The sequence below is a fragment of the Podarcis pityusensis genome (genome assembly GCF_964106645.2).
Source record: "Podarcis pityusensis genome assembly, chromosome: Z".
In the NCBI taxonomy this organism is placed as follows: Eukaryota; Metazoa; Chordata; class Lepidosauria; order Squamata; family Lacertidae; genus Podarcis; species Podarcis pityusensis.
The window spans coordinates 2,770,708-2,793,616 of NC_138044.1; the positions used below are offsets into that span (position 1 = coordinate 2,770,708).

Genomic DNA, 22,909 nt, shown 5'->3' on the forward strand with positions numbered 1-22,909 from the left:
TTCCCAGTCAGCCTTAAAGGAACACATGGATGGGCATTGCTCTCTAGCTGTTCTGCGGACCACTAGTGTCAATGAGTTTGTTTGTTTGTTTTGGTCACTGCCTGCAGCTTGACTGAAATGTGGCACCCATACCCCATTTAGTTCAGTGCAAGATCAAGCAAAGTCAGGAGCTGAGCAGCCCGGAGGATGTGAGGATGCATAAGCAGTAAACCAGAACACAGAAAAAAACAGCGTCTCAAAATAAATTACAAGTTTATTAAAGTGGAATAGAATTCTGTGGATTAGCTTGACTAAATACAATGGGATTTTTTATTTAAATCTTATTTAAGATATATTTCTTCCACCTCTTAAAAAGGTGAAGTACACCAAAAATCATTTGCACATTCACAATGGGATGGGCTCATCTATGTAACAAATATGGTGGACCAGATAACAAACACAGCAAGGCTTCGTTCTTTTTTCTTCTTTGGCAGGGGAAGAGAAGGAAGGCAGTCAGCTTTAGAGCAGCTGCATGGGGAAAGGGAATAGGCTAAGTCTTGGAAGCTCCTCCACCCTGCAGGTCCTGTACCAAACGGAGGAGTAAACGCAGCAGCAACTCAGCATCTAGGCATGAGGTTTGGTGGTTGGAAGATCTGGCCTTCGCTTCCTATCAGTTTGCAGCAAGTTGCCAACTAGACTCCTGGTTGTTGTTTCTGTTGCTCGGAGGAAGAGGATGGGAAACTCCTGTTCCCCTCCTTTAAGACATTGGAGAAAGAACTGGCAATCTTCATAGGCAGCATTTCACAGTAAGACATGTTCCTATTCACAACACTGTACCCATAACCCACCTGCCTACACATAACCATGGAAGATTAAACACGGAATGTCTGCAGACCTGTGGCACTGCAGAGCAAGAAAAATGACCATACAGGTTGTTGTTTTTCTTTTTTGGAAGTGCTTTGAAAGAAGAGAGAATGAAGAGGATTTGGCTTTTGTGGGGAGCTGTGAATATCCTGCATGTGAGGGGAGTGAGAATTCAGGATTCTGCACCAACAAAAGCCACATTCTGCAGGTGCATCTCATTTGTTCTGCTGTTAGCCTCTGGGTGGGGGCCCAGGAGTTGGAGAGCGTGTTCCGGCACGGTAGGTTGCTCAGTGCCAAAAAGACTCCACCTTGTGCCTGGCTAGCTGCATGTTACCAAGGGATACATCATCACCTGTCTACCAGCTTCTGCCTCCTTCCTAGGGAAAGCACTCGCCTCCAGCTCCTACACACCCACTCATCCCCCCTTTACCCTTGGGTGTAGAAGGCCCCAGTGCAAAGTTTAAGCGTTGGCCTTCCCAAGATGGGGCAACTGTTCAGCTTTAGAGTATGGCTTTTAAATTCCAGGGTGCACTTGGGTGAGGAGAGTGGGGAACAGGAACACCACAGTCTTCTAAATGACACACACAAACACGCACACATAAATCTTTCTCGGACGAATGTTCCAGTACTGCCCAGGGCAGGCAGGGTCATGTGGCTTGTGACCGCTTTTCTGCTGCCACTCAGGAGACACTGCCCTACAACAGGGAAGACAGGCTTCGTGTAAAACAACTGGCATCCAGTGCCTTCCTCTGAAAATCCATGGTTACAGCAGCAAAATTTGGAATTATTAATCCTTAGCAATTATATTGCACTTTTTATCTCTGAGAGCCTAACCACCATCCTGCAAGGTAGGGCTGCTGCAATCCATGCACTTTTGCAGGGAAGCTTGAGGCTGAGACTATACCTAGCAGTGGTGAGACTTGAACTGGATCACCACCCGCAGGGTCTTGTCCACTGCGCTGCTCCAGCTATTAAGTCAGCACCCAAATCTCAGTCTCTGAAAACTTGCTTTTTGATTGGAAAGTCTTATGACAAGTTGTTGTTGTTCAGCTCTTGTTCTGGGCAAAGAGAGTCCACCACCAACACCATATGTGCCAGATTTGATACAGCTCGCAAAATACACTCTGAAATTCTGTCACAATTCTAAAAAATAAAAGACAAGTAGGATCTACCAAGAACATAATTCATTGCAGGAAATTCTCGTGCCAGTCCAAGCTCTGCTCTCTTATTCATTCTGATGTGGAAGCCACAGGGCATCTTCCCACTAATTTGTTACCCTTGATATTTAAATAATTTGTTCCAGCTCAAAAACAGCGACTAAGCGGTTACAAGACAGTCCTGACAGAACGTACTACTGAGAAAAGCAAGAAGCAACAGAGGCTGGGAATTCCACGGCAGGCAATGAAAATTGCTGGGTGACTGGTCAGCCCCCAAACTAGAGAGGATGGTCTCCAGCACCCTCTCCACCCCTCCAATCTGGGATTCCTCTTCTGGAGTCTGGGATTCAGTGGAAGCAGGAGGAGATGGAAGAAATAATGGCTAACAAACTATAAGGGAGAGGTGGTGCTGTGCAAGCATAAGCAAAAAGAAAAAAAGAGAACTACAGACATTTCCGAAACATATACCCTGAATTCCACATGAAGCCATAGGAAGGGCAAATGAAAGGGTAGCACATGCAACAGACCCAGGAAAAGGAGAAATGCCCCCGCTCCTTAGTTGACCCAAACTCAGGTTATTGCACAAGGCCCTTCACCACCCTGAGCTAACCCTGGAGGTGGCCAGCAAGACGAAGAACAGGAAGCAGGAGCATCAGAGCCAGAATACTGCCAAAGAGCCCCCTACTGCCTCAAACTAAGCTTTCCCCTTAGCAAGAGCTTTCAAGACCTCAAAACCCCATTAGGTTATTTAATACATTTGCACTTAATACATTAGGTTTACTCCTTGACCTGTATTTAAAAAGCCACCACAGCATTTTCTTATCAAGCCTACTGTTTCAATCAATACAAATCAATACACCCTCTGTGCTAACCCATTTCCTAACAGTCACAATCATTACCATTCTCTTTGACTTCACCATAGAAACTGGACCCTGGAAGCAACTGCTTCCTAGCTGTGTACCCCAAACAAGAACCCTCTTTTCCAGCATAGGCCCAGCTGAGCCAGCACACAGCGAAGGAAAGAACAGCAAGCCTGCTTATTTCAGGCATGGGTTCCAATCCACGGGAGGAAATGGCAACGACCTCACACATTTATTCAGGACTCCTGGAGCTTCAGGAAGCAGCTTTCAGTTGGAATACCTGAGCTGAAACATTAACTATACATATATAAACTTCTGCACAGATAACCCTTTTTTTTTAGAATGTAAAATTTCTTTTTCACATTGTCTTCCTGCATTTATGCAGATAAGTTAAGAAATATATAGAGTGACACACCTAGAAGTGTACACAACCCTCCACCCAAACCAGCAGCCTCTGCACTTAAACTGCCCCACAGTTCACAACGGTACGAGCATCACAAGATTATTCAGAGTGCCATGAAGATGTCGCCACTGGTAACACTGCTAAAAAGGGTCAGCTTTTTTGTGTGTGGCCAGCGGTAGAGCCCTCTGGCTTGGAATGTAAGTGGAAAATCAGCAAACTGCACCAGCAACAAGGATTCTAAATCTGGGATGAGGATGCCTCTCTCTTTCTGTTCCCTCTACCATACAGACATGGCACAGGCTCATACAGTGGAACGATGCTGTAAAGTGAGAGCAGCTTGGCGTTCCCAAATGAGTCTCCTCTCACCAGGACGTTCATTCGGACACCAATACGAAATCTAAGGCTTGGTGGATCTCACCAGGTCAAATAAATGTGATCCCTGTTTCTCCTCTCAAATGTCTCGTGCTCCAGGCAGGATTCAGCATTGCACTTCATTGCTTGCCCAACCAAGTCTTTGTGGACGGAGAGATAAGACGCAAGGGTAGTGTGGTGGGGGGAGGGGGTGTATGTCTGGAGCTTCCCTTCCGTAAACCTTTCTGACGTGCTGCCAGCAAAAAAATGAACCCACAAAACTCTGCACACCTCCCTTCAGGCCCCAACAAGCTGGGACACGATCAAGACCGGGAATGGTTGGTGCCTCATCTTTCATTTTATGCTGATGGCCAAATCGGAAGAGGGTGAGCTTCTGTGTTGAAGACATACTTATCGAGGTTTATCAAGTCCACATCGTCAGAGAAGAGCAAGAAAAGATACTTGAGTGTTTCCCCGAGGAAAAAGCTTTCCATCTTGTCTCTTGGCTCCGGGTTGCTGGTGCTCTGGACGTTGTTGATGGACGTGTAGCCACCAGTGGGGACCTGGGCAGAAGGATCCCAAGAAAACAAACCTGAGCATGGGACTGCTCCCTGCCTAGAGCCATTTGGTTATTGCTTGGCAAGTGTAATGACACACACATCTGCACCAGCCATCCCCCACCCCCTCCACGTTAGGTTTCCAAATCCCATGTTTTCTACGTCATGAGGAAAAGTGGGGGAGGGTTGTGCACAGGAGGGCAGCCTCCAAGAATGTCGTCTTTCCTGCATTGCCTGGTGTCATGCATATGACTGCCTTGAATGTTCTAAGCCAGCCTTCTTCAACCTGGTGTCCTCCAGGTGTTCCAAACTACAACTCATTGTGCTGGAGGCTGATGGGAGTCGCAGCCCAAAACGTCTGAAGGACACCAGGTTGGCAGAGGCTGGCCTGGACAGCTAACACAAGCTGGAAAAGTGAGATGATAATCTTTAAAAACAAGCACCTTAAGAGCATCCCTACTGGATCATACCAAAGAACACACCAAGGCCAGCCACTTGCTTCCAACAGGGGTCAGCCAGTTGCCTCTAGGTAAAGTCCTCAAGCAGGGCATAAAGACAACGGGTTTCCCCTGCTGTTGCTCCTCAGCAAGTGGTCTTCAGAGCTATGCTGCTTCTGAACATGGAGGCTTCATTTAGCCACTAGGACTAATAGCCACTGGATTTCTCATGCACACACACACCCCCTCTAAAGTTAATTAAGCTCAAAGCCTTCACATTTTGTGGCAGCAAATTCCACAAATCAGCTGTGCATCATGTGAAGATATGGACCAAGGCTGCCCAAGAGCTTCCAAAGCGCACCCCAGAGATCTGCTTTACCCGTGTGTATTTATTGAAGCTCTGCAGTATCTCCCAGCCCCAATCCTGGTACTTCTTATCACCAGTGAATCGATACAGGTAGAAAAGGCTCTCCACTGTCTCAGGGCGCAGAAGATTGTGCCTGTCCGCTGCCTGGGGTAGGGGAAACAAATAAAGAATTATAGAAGAAGAAAGAGGCCCTTTGTAGCCCCATATCCCTCAGCCCTGAGGGGTGTGTGTATGTGTGTGTGTGTACTGGCCTCTCCTTCCTCCATTTTACCATAATCCTTACTTTTCTTGATCCAAAATGTTTGCAATATACCCACTGAGCACATCCGTTTTTAAAATGTATATATGCATGCCAGAGTATACATCCCTAATAGGTGCTTGTAGCACACAAAAGCTAGTAGTCTTCCAAAGGTCCTCTCACTGGTACTTACCATGAAGTTGCACAGTTGCTAAGAGACCCAAAGCTACAAACTGGGACTCTCATGTCACTGGCAGAGGAAGAGGAGTGCGTGGAGAGCGCACCGCCCCCGGCAGCGTGATCCCGGTGGGGTGCCATCACGGCTGCCCCCCCCTTACAGGCAGTGTGCCACGCCCCCAGGACGCACGCCAGCCTCGCCCCCGCCTGCTCTCCCCCCCCCCCCCAGTGCTGGAGCATGACACTCCGCCACTGTCTCATGTACAGGCATCCCTCGGGTTACAGGCGCTTTAGGTTGCGTGTTTTCGGGTTGCGCATGGCGCTGAACCTGGAAGTACCAGAACAGGTTACTTTGGGGTTTCGGCGCATGCGCAGAAGCACCGAATCGCAACCTGTGCATGCGCAGACGCGGCACTGCTGTTGTGAACACTGCAGGTTGCGAATGCGCCTCCCACACAGATCACGTTTGCAACCCGAGCGTCCACTGTATCTTCTCTCTAGATGGTCTTTAATAAAGCAGAACCTCTCAGTTTTAGACACCCCCCCCAAAAAACCCCCCCAATATCGGAGTAATACAGTTGTAAGAAGGACAGGTGGAACACCCCGCACCTGCTGAGTTGCTCACCTTTATCTCCACATCCTTCCGGTCCTTTTGTGCATGCATGTTGAAGTGGACAATCTCTGGGCTCAGGCCCGTCTCCACTTGCGCATACATCTGGTAGCAGGTTTCTGCCAACTCCACTGCCAAGGCCATGTGGTCCGCGGGGAGCCCATTGTGGGCACCAAGAGCCAGGGCTCCGGGCAAGAAGCAGACCAGGTGATCCTGCTCAGGAAACATGGCAAGAGTTAAGGAAGAACCAAATCTCTCTATGAGTTTTCAAAGTCTATGCTGGGGCGGGGAGACTTCTCTGGCACTCTATCTGCAAGGAGCTCTGATACAGAACCAGAGGGTGTTGAAAAGGGTTCTTGGGCTCGTGCTCCACTTGGATGGGGTAACGGACAGGTCGACCGGGTCCCTGCATTTCAAGGTGGGTTTTTTTTTTACTATGTATACTGCTTTCCTGACAGTGCACTTGGGGGTAGAAATTAAAAATAAAGGCTTATGATCTTAATAGAGACAACCCAGAATGAAACGAGGATAGGGAGGGAAGAGGAAGAATGCTGCCAGACATGAGCTGAAGATTGTACCCTAGGACACAGCCGGCAGTTCCCTGTGGCTGTGCAATGGACGACTGAGGAGTAAAAGCCCAACCGTTTTCATGGGAGCTACTCCTTGAATCAACCGGTGAAAAGTTTGTGAGGTGCCCCAGAGCCCAGAAAAAGGACAGATCTACAACACTAAGAGGGCACCCACCAAAATGTGGTAGTGCATTGACAAATTCAGCTCGTTTTATCCAGTGGAATTAAGATTTTGTTTGGGGAATAGAAAGAAAAAATTTGGCTAGCAGTCCACATACACTCAGAACTGTATCCCATTGTATTCAGTGGAGATCACAGTCAAGAAAGGATGTACAGGATTGCTGCCTAACCTTCATGAAAAAGGAGGAGAGGTGCAAGCCTTTTACAAAGTCAAAGACCAGGACACCCTTACAGATAAAAACGGGTGAAGTCTGGTGGTCCAGGGAGGAGCAAAATGGAAAAAGGAATCGGACCTCTTTACAGAACAGAGCGGTCAAGAGAAAACAATGTTAACAAATAGCTCTCCCAGCCGTGGAAAGCAAGCCCACCATTTTAGCGCTGAAGCGGCCATGAGCAAGTTCACCAACAAAAGTCAGTCTCCTTGGTTGCGATTTCCGGAGAAGGTGCATCTTCACCCCCTCGACACCCTTCACGTAATCTTCCAAAAGCCTGACAATTATAAACACACACACACACACATCAGGAGGGCTTGGTTTTTTAAGCACTGTGGCTGCTGTCAGCAGAGGCAGACAAGATACCACCCAGAACTCTTTCACTCTTCCAGCCTGTGTGACATTCACATTTACCTTGTGTGTGTCAATTTGTGAATGAACTGTCACAGGTCATAGAGCAAAATGGCTTTTTCAGAACAGGGGAAAAAATTAGTTTAAGACAGCCTTATGCAAACTGGCACCCTTCCAGATGCTTTGGACTACAACTCCCATCAGCCCCAGCTACACTACTACCAGCTCTAGCATCATACAGTCATGCTGGCTGGGGATGATGGGAGCTGTAGTCCAAAGCATCCAAAGGGCACTAGGCTAGGGAAGTCTGGTTTAGGAGGATTATGAAATGCCTGGGGCAGTGGACAGATTTCCAACATGCTGTTGCATTTCCATCCAGGTCACTCAATAGTCTGCCTCCATACGGAGGGCACAGATCTTCCCTTGATGCCCACCTATTCCCCACTTCCAGCAAGGTTCAATGTAATCTAGAGTTTAAAAAAAAGAAAGGAGGCGATGGGGGAAAGTAAAAAGGACTTACTCATTTTCTTTCTTCCCTCCCTGGATCCATTGCTTGAGCAGGTACTCATAGTAGCTGTCTGCTCGGGCTCCAAGAGTATAGACCCCCAAGTGGGTAAACTGCCCACTGTTGGTGTTGATGAACATAGGCACCAAGCCGTCGTTCTTGCCAGCAAGGGTGTGGACATGTTTCATCACCCCATCCACTGCTTTCTACATGTACAAACAAGGGAGACTCATTTGTACGCTTACACAACCCCCCCCCCCCCAGGGAAAAGTACAAAAACAGATGGACTGAATTTCAAATTTTGATTTCTCAGAGACAAGCGAAAATGCAAGAACAGCCTTGCTGCACCAGGCCAAGTATCCATGCAGCCCAGCACCTTGCTTCCAATAGTGGCCAGCCAGGTGCCTCTCTCTCAGTGGCCGCAAGACTTCCTAGGCAACAGTTGCCTCCGGTTGCCCGTTCTCAGAATCCAATAGTTAGAGGTATACCAGATCTAAACAAGAAGGCCTGCATTTGCTAGCTGGGCTAATAGGCATGGACAAGCTTGTTCTCCATGCTCATTTATTTTCCTGGCATAAACAGTAACTATTACCCTGCCAAAAGAGAAACTACTTTACACTGCATTTTAATAGAACCTTAAATCCTGCTGCATTGGTTACTGGAAATACTGGGGGTGGTTTGGAATCGTTGGGATCATATCAGACAATTGTCTCTCCAACCCCTCCCTCCCACCTGTTCCATTCTGGGTGTCTTAGCTTAAGTGCCCGGGTCTATATAGCGCAGGAATGATATATGTCCCAGAAGCTATTTATTCCCACTTCTGGCCTGCAAAAGTCAGGAGGGCATGGATTGACATTCCTGTTTTCTGGCAAGAGATGGAAGGGGGTGGGACTAGATGGCCAACGGTCCCCCTCTGCATGCCATCAGGAAAGGAAGGAGAGAAGAGCTCACCAACAGCTATACCTGAAATTTCTCTTCCCCAGTAAGGCGCGAAAGCTCCCTGAACTCCAGCTGGATGCTGGTCACCTCTGCTACGGTGCTATCCGATGTCCAGCGTGGAGGATGCGCTGTGCCCCGACCAATGTTGACATCCGAAAATGGAATCTTAGATGGGGTGTTGAAGGCGGGCATGAGCCTGCTCCCAATATCTTTCTGAACAGTCGAGAATATGTGATATTGGCAGGGTGGGGTGGGGGAAGAGACAGAAGGAGGAGAGAGAACAGCCAATATCATTTTATTATTCACCGTGAGCAAAAACCACTTTGATGAATCACAGAACTGTAGGGTTGGAAGGGTCCCAAAGGGTCATCTAGCCCAACCCCATGCAACGCAGGAATAAGCTAAATTGGCAGCTAAATCAGTCTTGCAAGGCATTGCCATGTTGCTATTGGACTTGGGATTGCCACCTGGATCCGAGTGCGTCATTGAGTTTGTTTGCCTTGTGCAGGTTCTAACTTGCTATTCTACAAGCCACCTGAGTTGGTTTGCTGTATGTACCAAAGGGGAATATTTCCAGTCATGCATTCAGTTAATAGGGCTGTCATCAGCCAGGCCCACTGGACCTCACTGTCACACCTCACAAGGAAGGCACCTAATGCAATACAGAACTAGAGAGAGATAGTAGTCATGGGAGACTTCAACTTCCCTGATATCTGTTGGAACTCAAATTCTGCCACAAATGAAAGGTTCAACAAATTCCTCCATTGCCTCACTGACAATTTCATTTCCCAGAAGGTGGAAGAAGCAACAAAGGGATCATCTGTTCTAGACCCGGTCCTCACCAACAGGAAGGAACTGATCAACAAAGTGGAAGTACTGGGAAACTTGGGAGGAAGTGATCATGTCCTCTTGGGTTTCATGATACAGAGGCAAGGGAAAGTTGAGTGTAGTTGGACATGCACTCTGGACTTTAAGAAGACCAGTTTCGAAAAGCTGAAGGAGCTACTGGGTGAGATCCCATGGTCAGAAATACTCAAAGAGAAGGGAGACCAACATGGATAGGAGTTTCTAAATGGAGAAATATTGAAGGCCCAAATACAGACAATACCAACAAGAAAGAAAAGTGGGAGGCATCTAAGGAAAGCAGTGTGGTTGCACAAGGAGCTTACAGATGAGCTGAGAGTTAAGAAATGGAAGAATTGGGCAATCACAAAGGAGGGGTAAACAAGAGTAGCCAACAGTTGCAGGGTGAAGGTCAGGCTGGCTAAAGCTCAGAATGAGCTCAGGCTTGTGAGAGAGATGATGATGATGATGATGATGATGATGATGATTAATGTTTATTCTGCTATGTCTGAAGCCAGAGGAAAACAAGCAAATTGTAGGTCCTCTACGTAGGGAAGGCGGAGAAATGCTACTGGGTGACAAAGAGAAGGCGGAACTACTCAGTACCTACTTTGCCTCTGTCTTCACCCAAAAGGAAAGTGATGCCCAACCTGGTGATAACAGAATAAATGATACAAGTAGAGAGCTGCAGCCCAAGATAGGAAAAGAGGTAGTAAGGGAACACCTAGGTACTTTAATTGATTTCAAATCTCCAAGGCCTGATGAGTTGCACCCAAGGGAACTAAAGGAGATTGCGGATGTAAATTCAGAGCCTTTGTTTATGATCTTTGAGAAATCTTGGAGAACAGGTGAGGTCCCTACAGAGTGGAGGAAGGCAAATGTCTCCATCTTCAAAAATGGGGGGAAATAAGACCTAGGTAACTACAGACCAAGAAGATCAAACCTATCCATTCTGAAGGAAATCAGCCCTGAGTGCTCACTGGAAGGACAGATCCTGAAGCTGAGGCTCCAATACTTTGGCCACCTCATGAGAAGAGAAGACTCCCTAGAAAAGACCCTGATGTTGGGAAAGATGGAGGGCACCAGGAGAAGGGGACGACAGAGGACGAGATGACTGGACAGTGTTCTTGAAGCTACCAGCATGAGTTTGACAAAACTGCGGGAGGCAGTGGAAGACAGGAGTGCCTGGTGTGCTCTGGTCCATGGGGTCACGAAGAGTCGGGCACGACTAAACATCAACAAAACTACCGACCGGTGAGCTTGACAATGATACCAGGAAAGGTCCTATAACAGATAATTCAACAGTTGGTCTGTGAGCATGTAGAAAAGGATGCTGTGATTACTAAGATTTTGCATGGGTTTCTCAAAACAAGTCATGCTAGATGAATCACATTTATTTGATGAGAGTCACAAGCTTGATGGATCAGAGGAACACTGTGGACATGGTGTATCTTGATTTCAGTAAGAGTGTTGACAAAGTTCCCCATGATATTCTTGCGAGCATGCTGATAAAATGTGGGTTGAATGAGGGAACTGTGAGGTGAATTTGTATCTGGTTGACTGACTGAATCCAAAGAGTTCTCATTAGTGCTTCCTCGTCATCCTGAAGAACATGGACAGGAAGGGTGCTGCAGGGTTCTGTCCTGGGCTCATTGTTGTTCAGTGTCTTTATTAACAATGACCAGGACTAAGGAATTGAGGGGATGCTAATCAAATCTGCAGATGACACCAAGCTGGGAGGGGTAGCTAATTCTGCAGAATACAGGATTGTGATTCAAATGACCTTGTAACAGATTGGAGAACTGGGCCCAAACTAACAAAGTGAATTTTAATAAAGACAAATGAAAGGTTCTGCACTTAGGCAGGAAGAACAAGCTGCACTAATATAAGACGGGACACCTGGCTTGCTAGCAGTACACGTGAAAATGACCTAGGGATCATAAATTTAATGTGAGTCAACAGCATGATGCAGCAGCAAAAGAAGCCATCACGATTCTAGGCTGCATCAACAGAGGTAGTGTTCAGATGAAGGGAAGTACTAGTCCCACTCCATTCTGCCTTGGTCAGACCACACCTCGAATACTGTGTCCAGTTCTGGGCACCAAATTTAAGGAGGATGTTGACAAGCTGGAACATGTGCAGAGGAGGGCAACCAAGATGATCAAGGGTCTGGAAACCAAACCTTATGAGGAACAGTTGAAGGAGCTGGGTAGGTTTAGCCTGGAAAATAGGAGACTGAGAGGAGGTATGACAATCATCTTCAAATATATTAAGAGCTGTCACATGGAAGAGGGAACAAGCTTGTTTTTTCCTGATCTGGAGAGTAGGACTCGAACCAATGGCTTTCAAGGAGGTCGGATGGCCATCTTTCATGGATGCTTTAGATGAGATTCCTGCATTGCAGGGGGTTGGCTAGATGACCCTAGGGGTCTCTTCCAACTCTACAATTCTATAATGCGGTCAGCGGCTATGTGCTCGCTGCCTTTCATGGAAAGCTATCTACCATCTCCTGTCTTGCCCTGGAGAATCCCCCACAATCCCTGTCATGCCATTTCAGAACTACTGAGCTAGCCAGCCTTAGAGGTCAGGCCCTCCATCACGAAGCCTGTTTTCTGAAGGGGGCAGGGGCATTCTGGGGCTGCCAAAGCCAGTACTGACGTGCTGGGGTCCAAAGAGCTACTTCAGAAGGGCCTAAGGGCTCATGCCTGACATTTTAGAACAGACCCACACCCCCGCTATATTACGCAATGTTACCAAGGGCTTTTGACATTTCCCTCAGTTTCAAACACAGCTTGCCTTTAAACATAGAGCGGGGCAGGGGGAGTAGGGGGAGAAGGTAGCCATTCAAGAAGCAAAATCAACAACTCTTTCAGGGATATCAAAAAAGCTAAGTGGTTTGCTGCATTCAAGCTCAGCAATCAAACAGAATGCCACTAATGCTCATCATTTGCTTGACAGCTAGATCTGCCACGGGTGGACTGCTCTGAAGTGTCACTGAGAGGAGAACAGGCAAAGCAGTATTCCCCAGACTCAGGTATTGGACTGCAGCTCCCATCGTGCCTGACCACTGGCCGTTTCAGTCCACAACATCTGGAGGGCACCAGGTTGGGGGAGGCTGCCCTTGAGGGTCTCCCTCATGACATCCACCGCACACAAAAGGGTTTCCCCAATCCTTGGATTTGCAGAGCCCTTTATCAGCAAGTGTCCTCCTGGCTCTCACTGGATTGAGAACTCGAACTCGGAGTGCAGTCTCTGCCAACATCTTCAATGCTCAAATCAGTGTGGTACAAAACAGGGTTCAAAGAAACAACAGGTGCTGTGTCTGGCTAAGCAAATGAAGACAAGCACAAACACAACCTGGGTCCCGTTATGTGGGATTTTCATTGTTACGTTTTTTCCCCATTAACATACACCAAATACAATACATTAAACATTGACTTCCCTTCCCCGCTTTCCATGGCTCCTTTTAACTTTCACTTGCTGTTTCATATTCTATTTACTCTGTATCCTATTTTCTCCATTTTATCTCAATGTAATTTATATTGCTGAAATTTACTCTAATCCTGCTAATGTTTGAATTTGTTTACAATGATTCTTCATATATTCAATTAACGTTTTCCAGTCTTCCTTGAATACCCTTTCTTCCTGATGAGTGCCTAACCTCTCCTAAGAGGATGAGCTGGAGTGGACTCTGGTGGTGCAGCAAAGGTGTCAGGATCAGAGGTGAGACTGGCACTGGAGCTGGGGGTTGTGGAGTGGACGTAGCAATTCCAGGTGACGCGGGAAGGGGACAGAGCAGAGTGCTGGGAGGCTACACCACCAGGACCCTCCCCAAGATTGGATTCCAGCCTCTCAAGGCCCAGGCACAGCCTGTCTCCCCAGGGTCACCAGCAGGCAGCTCCTCCAACACCCCAACCCTCTCCTGGTCTGACCGCTCTCTCTACAATTTCTCTATGGGACTCATGACAAGGTGGCAGAGGTGGGTATGGAAAACATCCAATTAGCCACTGTAAGCAGACACTGGTTTTAAACTGGCTTCCCTCAGTTTTCAGTTCCACAGGGCTGCTACTTTCTCAAGAGTGCCAGAAACGTTCAGACATTATTGTGGGAATTTGGCGGCGGCAGCGGTGGGGTGGGGGACGTTGGTTGTTGTCGGACTGCAAGATCGCAGGGCTACTTACAGCTTTTTCTAGGAAGAGGTTGTCCCCCGTGAGGTGGTAAGTGCTCAACAGGCCCCCAAGGATCCGAATGGCGCTCTCAAATAGGTTGACGTCCACATTCTTGTTGAAGTTGAGGTCAGTGGCAACCCACTTCCTTGCTTCTTTGAACTCTGCATTGGGGAAGGGAGTCAAGAGATTGTCAACGGAAACCCTGCACCAAGGTATTCTGGGCTGCTGGGGAAGGGAAGACTCGGGAAATCCCCCTCCCTCATTCTTAAGGCCACATCTGGGAGTGGCTCCTGCCCACCTGGATGCCAGGTAAAAGAGCAGCCTCCCAAGCTGCTGAACACAGGTTTGCTTTGTTGGCCTAGGAGCAGGAGAAGCTGCCTTTATGCCCATTTAGGAAATGGGTCCATCTAATCCAGTGCTGCCTACTCTAACTGGCAACAGCTGTCCAGCTTTTCATGCAGAAAAGTGTATTTGCCATCACTTGTCACCTGGACCCTTTTAACTGGAGATGATGCCAGTGCCTTCTGCATCTGCAGAGTGTGCTCCGCGGCAGCTATGGCCCCTGCCCAATATAGCTCTCTACCATTCATGCCTGTGGAAGTGGGTGGGGGTAGGGGGCAGGTGATGCTCTCCACAGCAGACATGGTCAACCTGGGGCTGGGGGCCCAAACTAAATCCCCTCCCCCAAACAAAAGACAAAAAAGAAAATCTTCTGCAGCTACAGCAAAGTGTGCTAGTATTCAAGGTAATGTGCCAGCTCTGGAAGAAAGGTTCTTGCTCCTCAGATAACACTGGCGGAGCAAGAGAAAACAATGGAAAGGAGGGCATTGCCTTGCTCCGCATGTGCCCATTTGACCACTCTGATCTGCAGATCTGCCACTGTTGCAGATGCCACGTTATACCTGTTCTGCAGCTGCAATAAATCATTCTTCTGGCACAGCAATACCTGTCTATTGGCATCAGGCAAGTGCCTTCACTGTATTTTTTCTGCTTAAAACATTTTTGTTTGAGCAAGCCTATGAAGACACATAAAAGCAGGCATGTTTTAAATCTCTTCTTTTTGTTTACTGACTTTGCTTTTATAAATGCTTTTCATTATTTGCTTTTAATTGTCTTACTGGTGATTTCAACACTTCCCATAAACCACTCAAGAGGTTCTGCTACGATGAAGTGGTATAGACATTTGGTAAAATAAATCAAGTAAACGAGGCCAGGTGAAAAAGCTGGCATGGGAGAAACGGGGCAGACCTTCTTTCAAGCCCATGATCCACATGGTGTCCAGGGCATCAATGAGTGTTAGGCCAAGGCCAAACCATTCGCTGAATGACTTAGAGATGGGCTTCAGCTCGTCGTGGCCCCAGGCAAACTCCTTGTAGCCTTTCCAAGCGTGGCGGAATGCTTCTATCACTGCCATCTGGCGCTCATTGAGAGGTACTAAAATCAGAAAGCAAAAGAACTCAGCTGTAGGACACAGGAACTTAGCTGCTGGGACCAGCTCTCTGGATTCTGTTTAGGCAAGGGCCCCCTCTGACATTGCATGATTCGCCTACTCTAGTCAACTACCAAACCATCTTTCCCCCATTTATCAAACTTATTAGTTAATCGTATAGTTAACACTGTTATTATTTATAAGGCAATTTAATTTTTTTGCTTTTTCATAAGTGTTTCGTCAGACAATATATTAATAAATTATACAATCCCCTTATTTCCCCCCTTCCCTTATTGTTTTTTTTTAATAAAATATTTATTAGAATTTTACAATAAACATAGGTTTAAAAAAATTAAGAAAATTAAACCAAAGATTACACATAAACAGAAAAAGAAAAAAGATAACAAGGATAATACCAATAAAACAAGAACCTAAGATAATACCAAAAAAAAACAAGGACCTAAAAGAGAAAAAGGAAAATACAAAATACAAAAAAACAAATGGCTTAAAAAGAAAAAAAGAAAAAAAATTTAAAAAGAAAAAATCCATTTTTCAATATCTTTAGGCTCATTTACTTATTTCCTTGACTTCCTCACACCTCCCCTTTTTGTATTCCCGTTTACAAAATCCTTTCAGCAAATCCTTACCCTCTTTCATTTATCTTTACTCTATATCTTAACCTATTATAACAATATATTTTCATCCATATAACAATCTATATTTGCATATTCTTATTAACCTTATTGTTGTGTGTGTATTTATTTATTTTTAGTGTAAGTTGTTTGGAGACCGTCAGGTGACAAGTGACTAATAAGTTTGATATTTTTTGGGGGGGGGAGGGGAAATTAACAATTCAGAATGTGAAACCATGGACTGAAGTTGGCTTACAAACAATGGCTTGTGCAGCCATGATTTCCCATTACTTTTTGAATGCAATGTACTGGCATGAACCTGGTTTTTTTCCAGCACCCCTCCCCAGACGCTCACATGGCCAGAGATGTGAGGCAAGAGCCATTAGAAAAGTGAAATCAGCATTAGGCAAAATTAGGCATGGTTGCTTTGTTTATCCACAAGACTGATCCTAGTTTGTTCCAACAAACCACGGCTAAAACAAAACCATAAAGGTAAAGGGACCCCTGACCATTAGGTCCAGTCGTGGCCGACTCTGGGGTTGCGGCGCTCATCTTGCTTTATTGGCTGAGGGAGCCGGTATACAGCTTCTGGGTCATGTGGCCAGCATGACTAAGCCGCTTCTGGCGAACCAGAGCAGCACACGGAAACACCGTTTACCTTCCCGCCGGAGCGGTACCTATTTATCTACTTGCACTTTGATGTGCTTTCGAACTGCTAGGTTGGCAGGAGCAAGGACCGAGCAACGGGAGCTCACCCCGTCGCGGGGATTCGAACCGCCGACCTTCTGATCGGCCAGTCCTAGGCTCTGTGGTTTAACCCACAGCACCATGAGCGTTAAAAAAGGTTAAAATAAACAACATTTGAATGTTACATGCAGCCATACTGTCTGAAACAAAGGGGAAATGGCAGGAAGAAAGCTTGGGCCCACATCTTCACTAATATGTCAGATAAATTAAAGAATGGAAATTGAAAAGTGTTTGAGAAGGACTGAGCTAGTGAAGGTTGGAATGTGAAGGCTGTGTTCACAACAGAACCGTGAGAGAAGAACAAAGTAGCACATAAGCAGGAACTTGAAGAAGAAGAGTGGTTTGGATTTGATATCCCGCTTTATCACTACCCGAAGGAGTCTCAAAGCAGCTAACATTCTCCTTTCCCTTCCTCCCCTACAACAAACACTCTGTGAGGTGAGCGGGGCTGAGAGACTTCAGTGTGACTAGGCCAAGGTCACCCAGCAGCTGCATGTGGAGGAGCGGAGACACGAACCCGGTTCACCAGATTACGAGTCCACCGCTCTGAACCACTACACCACACTTGTTACTATAAACTGTTGTAGGAGAAGAGATAAGGAAGTTAGAAGCCTGTTGCCATCTCTTGTAGAAGCCGATAGAAGTTAGCAGGTGGAAGTTATTGCCATATATGGACAGACCTGACCCTTTGTTTGTAACTGTATATATGCTTGTGCTTTTTTCATATTTGGTGTGCCGCCCCTCATACTACTTGCTGGATGAGACTGTGATGCATCGGCCCTGCAACACCTAAATAAACATCCTATTTTACTGATGACTGGCATCTGGATTCTATTGGCCGTTCCAAGCATCCCAGGGTATCAGGCTTGAACCTGGATATTTCCCCAACAGTCTCTGTACCCAACAGACATGTCTGTATCAGACCTGTCTGTTTTGTGTAGCAGTAACCAGCAACTGCCCGCATGGCAGGAATAAGCTTTGACCTCACCAGAGATGGGGGTTCCCCTTGACTCTGTACCTGGCTCTTTAGTATCTTCGGATTCCACAGGCAAGGGCCTGTCTGGTTCCTTTATTTTGTTGGAAGGAGGTTCTGTGCCCTGGTCCGGCTCAATAACTGCTCCTCTCCAGCTGCAAAAAGAGAACTATTCAAGGAAAACTGTCTGGGTTCTGCTGTCACAGCAACGTCAGAAAGATGCACAACAAAGGCTCAGTCAAGGATTGGGGTGCTGCATACCCAAATATAGATGCTCCTCTTTTCCCGGGGGTGCAGATTTCTCCGCACAAAAGTAAATGGTTCTCCCTTACTGCCCCTTATGCCCAGAACACTCCCAAGTCCTCTGTGGTGCCAGCGTGTAGCTTCTCCTTAGTCTCAGAACTTAACCCCCAGCTGAACTGAAGCCCAGGCATCTGTCACTAGATGTTTTCCATGTTAGCTTCACATCTCCATTCCTGCTGCTCCTGCGGTTGTCTCTCCTAAAGGGTCGAAATGTGTGTTATAACTTTCTTGCAACCAAGCAATGCTCCTCCAGCCAACTACCTGATGACGGACTTCTCCGTTTTTTGTTCTTTACCAGCCTGGCCAGCTTCCCCCTCCTCCTTGGCTACTTCATCTGGGAAGTTCAACCTCGAGTCTCTCCATGGTGGCCTGATCTGCAGGTTAGGAGGTCCCCGCCGGAAAGGAAGCTGCTTCGGAGGTTTCTAAGGAAATGGAGCAGAGGAAGAAAACAATGACTTCCCACCTTCCCATACACACCTACACATACCTGTAAAAAGCCACTTGCTTTGTCACCTTTGGCAAGACTGGCAGGGAAGTAAGGGGAGACTTGGCTCTATGCCCATGTCTGTGACCATATCTGCAGGGCTGGGATAAACTAAAACTGCCCCTACCTTTCCCTTCCCCTTTCATCTGTTGACAGGGAACTGAATCCAGCTATTTCCTAGTTTCTCAGGACAGGAAGCCACACTGAGTCCTGGCCTCATTACTAGCCTCCATTTGCTTCTTTAAGATGAGAGGCTTCTCTCATCAGGTCAGAAGAAAACAGGCCAGTAATAGTGATGCCACTGTTGCAGGAATTTATGTATAGGTTGGGGGGGGGGGTTGCCCCTCCAGCAGATATCATGCACATGCAGCCCACTACCAAAATCAGCACAATAACTTTTGTGGCTTTTGTGATTTGTCCCCACAAAACACTTCATCACAGTTTCTTCCTCTCTATTCAAAGGGCCTCTGCAGCACAATACCAGATGTAAGAATTCACTGATAAATGTATCTATGTACTGGCTCACTGGGAAAACTTCAGAAATTCATATAGAAACGTGAGCTCAGCTACTCAGCAGACAGGTAGCCTTTCCAGAAATAACAAACCCAGATGAAGACAAAAGGGTGTGATTAACTTGGCTGGGAAACAGGGAAATGTAAATATCTCTTTTGTTACACTTGATGGGTGTTTGGTGGAGGGCAAGGGGAACCATGGGGCAGGGTCCAGGATGCTCAGATTACTGCCACCAGACCTCCCCTTTCATAATGTAACCGGGATGTATTAGTGATGTAGTTGGGGGGGGTGTAACATGGGGATTAGCAGCTAATAAAAGTTTGGGTTCTGTTTTGTTCGGGGCTTCCATCTTGTTCCAGCTTGTGGCAGGTGGGAGTCCTGTCGTGACAGTCTTCTATAAAGACCAAGCCTACTGGCTGCTGTTTTGCTCTGGTATTCCTGGCTGGTGTCCTTGTTTTTTGTCCAAGGGAGCCCTCAGATTTCTCCATTAACACCACCTACTACCATGAAAAGGATCTGAAGCTCTGTCAGGGTCCCCCTTGCCTGGAAATACAGGCAAGACTGGAAAATGGAATGTGCCTCCTATGAAAAGGGATGGCGCATGAAGCCATTTGCACAGCCCTGCCTCCAAAGCAAAAGAGAGTCATAATTGCACCACCCAATGAGACAGGATAGGGTGCTTGCCCCCCCCCCCCAGCAATCCTGCCAAACTTCAGACACAGGGAAAATTCAGGACATAGACCACTTCTCTTGCCCACTTTGCCAGAGAAGTTGTATCCCAAGTGGACCTGAGCTTCCTTCAGCAGCAACCTCTGACCACACCAGGTGACGCACCAGTGGCCCAGGGCTTGAGGGACAGGGCTGTCACCCAAAGAGTCTTGCTTACATGAGTGGTAAGCATGCAAGACTTCGTCAGCAGCCTGCAAAAGACACAAGGTGGAGTCCTGGGCTGGGAGTCAAAGATTAAAGATGTGAAGCAATCATACAGGGCCTTTCATAAACCTCAGTCTCCTTTCTGAGAAAGGTGCTGGCAAAGAAGCCTAGTCACGAGTCTGGCATTTCCTCAGATTAATGGTTAATCAAGTTGTGTTCCAGACAGCCTTGAGAAGATAGGCAATGGTAGAAAACACAAATGAAAGCCACCCTCTCCTGTTCTTCCTTTGTGGTAAAGGTAAAGGGACCCCTGACCATTAGGTCCAGTCGTGGCCGACTCTGGGGTTGCGGCGCTCATCTCGCTTTACTGGCCTAGGGAGCCGGCGTACAGCTTCCGGGTCATGTGGCCAGCAAGACTAAGCCGCTTCTGGCGAACCAGAGCAGCGCACGGAAACGCTGTTTACCTTCCTGCCGGAGCGGTACCTATTTATCTACTTGCACTTTGACATGCTTTCGAACTGCTAGGTGGGCAGAAGCAGGGACCAAGCAACAGGAGCTCACCCCGATGCGGGGATTCAAACCGCCGACCTTCTGATCGGCAAGTCCTAGGCTCTGTGGTTTAACCCACAGTGCCACCCGCGTCCCTTTCCTTTGTGGTAGGGTTGTTGTATTTTAGGTACTCATAAGAATCTAAGAAGAGCCCGCTGGATCAAGCCAATTGCCCATCTAGTCCAGCATCCTGTTCTTACAGCGGCCAAGCAGGTGACCTAAAGGGAAACCAACATGCAGGATCTGGGCGCAAGAGAACTCTCCCCTTCTGCGGCATCTAGCAACTGGTATTCAGAAGAATTACTGCTTCACTGGATGACCCTCGAATTCTAGTGTCATGAGAAAAGGGAGAAAAACTTCTCTCTATCTGTGCATGATTTTGTAAACGTCTGCCGTGTCACCTCCACCCTTGTAGCTTGCAGCAACCAGCATTTAGAAAAATTGTTGTATCCAACTGTGGAGGCAGAGCTTAGCTGTTGCAGCTAGTAGCTAATGATAGCCTTATCCTCCATGAATTTGTCTAATCCTCTTTTTAATCCATCCAAGCTCGCGGGAAGCACTTCCTCCTGTGGGAGATAGTTCCAAAGTTTAACTGCCAGTGGTGCATGCTCTAGTTATCTCCTGCTTGGTCTACTGCAATGCACTCTATGTGGGGCTACCTTTGAAGGAGACCCAGAAACTACAACTAATCCAGAATGCGGCAGCTGGACTGATGACTGGGAGCGGCCGCCGAGACCACATAACACCCGTCTTGAAAGACCTACATTGGCTGCCAGTACGTTTCTGAGCACAATTCAAAGTGCTGGAGCTGACCTTTAAAGTCCTAAACGGCCTCGGTCCAGTATATCTGAAGGAGCGTCTCCACCCCCATCGTTCTACCCGGACACTGAGGTCCAGCGCTGAGGGCCTTCTGGCGGTTCCCTCATTGTGAGAAGCAAAGCTACAGGGAACCAGGCAGAGGGCCTTCTCGGTGGTGGCGCCCACCCTGTGGAACGCCCTCCCATCAGATGTCAAAGAGAAGAACAACTACCTGACATTCAGAAGACATCTGAAGGCAGCCCTGTTCAGGGAAGTTTTTAGTGTGTGACATTTTAGTGTATTTTTGGTCTTTGTTGGAAGCGGCCCCGAGTGGCTGGGGAAACCCAGCCAGAAGGGCAGGGTACAAATAATAAATTATTATTATTATTATTATTATTATTATCATCATCATCATCATCATCATCATTTGCTGCGTGAAAAAGTACTTTATTTTCTCTTCCTCAATCTCCCAACATTCAGTTTCACTAGATGTCCACGAGTTCCAGCAGTATGGGAGAAATTAAACTTTTCTGTATCCCCTTTCTCCATGCCATGCATCGTTTTATAAATGTTCATCATGTCACCTCTTACTCACCTTTTCAAAAGGGAGCATTACTAAAGGAAGTCTGATATAAAATACACATTTTAAACAGCACAATTAGCCAAATAATGAAATAATATCATACGCTTAGATACAGAGGGTGCCTGCTGTGTGTTAGGCTGCTACCCCCCAACCCTCTAAATTCCAAAAAAGACATTGGGGAGAGAATTACTTGAAGTGAAAAATCCCCCTGATTGGCATCAGCATTTTGTGGAATTGGAAGAACCGCCTGATTTGCTGGCTTCAACCCAGGGACCTCCATATAAGTCTTTTGTTCCTCTGAAGCTCTGCTGGTTAGACCTGGAAAGAGAAATTAACTGCAGTGAATGCCACCTGATGCAACATAATGAAATGAACGTCCAAGACTCCTGGTAAGATCTCATCCAGTTAAACATGTTTACATGCTGGCTTCAGGCTTACCAGAACAATAAACAAAACCATGGAAACCAAATCATTGTGCCCTGTCCAATGTATCTTGCTCCCACAACAAAAATCACCCACCAAGAAGAACTAGCATAATTTCTTTTTTCCTTACAAATTAGCCCAAAGAGCTGAGACTGGGTTTGATCTTTCGATTCATTCATTATTGCAGTCAGGGCTGATGACAGGGCAGCAGGTGCAGCTGGGGCCCGGCAGTCCAGAGGGGGTACTCACTAACTTGAACATGTTTTATGTAACATATTAACAAAATATGTATTTCATCTTCAATGCATGCACAATTCCAAAATAATAGCTTGCAAACCTTTGCTGTGAACTATGCATCAACAGCAAGTTAGCTCCGTCAGCAGAGCAAGAGACTCTTAATCTAATGGTTGTGAGTTCAAGCCTGCACTGCAGGGGGGTGGACTAGATGACCCTTGTGGCCCCTTCCAACTCTACGATTCCCCCCCCCCATTGCCATTTCTATATATTCTATTAACTTTGTCTGCCATTCTTACTTCGTTGGTATTTTATCTTCCCTCTATCTCTGAGCTTATACCATCCATGCAGCTGTAGTAAGCATACATAAAAAGAGATTTGTGGTCCCTGGGTATATTTTCATCTGTTATGCCTAAAAGAAAAGTTTCTGGGGTTTTAAACATTTTTTTCAATTCATCATTTCCCAGAAGTTTTTAACCTTTTTGCATGTCCACCATATATGATAAAATGTGCCTTCTTTTTTCTTTAAATTTCCAACAACTATCAGTTTCAGTTTTATACATCTTAGCTAATTTACTTGGCGTTAAATACCACCTATAG

The 22,909-nt window shown here is 46.8% G+C and overlaps 1 protein-coding gene across 2 annotated transcripts in view; it reads right to left on the minus strand.

Annotated features, from left to right (window-relative positions):
- Positions 1–235: 235 nt before the first annotated feature.
- MAN1B1 (mannosidase alpha class 1B member 1) overlaps positions 236–22,909 on the minus strand; it is a 28,243-nt gene continuing 5,569 nt past the window's right edge. For both annotated transcript variants that reach the window (XM_080990900.1, XM_080990901.1), the window contains exons 3-13: positions 21,843–21,970; positions 18,114–18,274; positions 17,595–17,704; positions 15,017–15,202; positions 13,781–13,929; positions 8,781–8,969; positions 7,833–8,023; positions 7,118–7,238; positions 6,016–6,213; positions 4,988–5,119; positions 236–4,177 (exon numbers count right to left, since the gene is read on the minus strand). In XM_080990900.1, the coding sequence (XP_080847026.1) occupies positions 3,974–4,177; positions 4,988–5,119; positions 6,016–6,213; positions 7,118–7,238; positions 7,833–8,023; positions 8,781–8,969; positions 13,781–13,929; positions 15,017–15,202; positions 17,595–17,704; positions 18,114–18,274; positions 21,843–21,970 (1,769 nt within the window). In that variant the 3' untranslated portion in view covers positions 236–3,973. The remainder of the gene's footprint in view (positions 4,178–4,987; positions 5,120–6,015; positions 6,214–7,117; positions 7,239–7,832; positions 8,024–8,780; positions 8,970–13,780; positions 13,930–15,016; positions 15,203–17,594; positions 17,705–18,113; positions 18,275–21,842; positions 21,971–22,909) is intronic.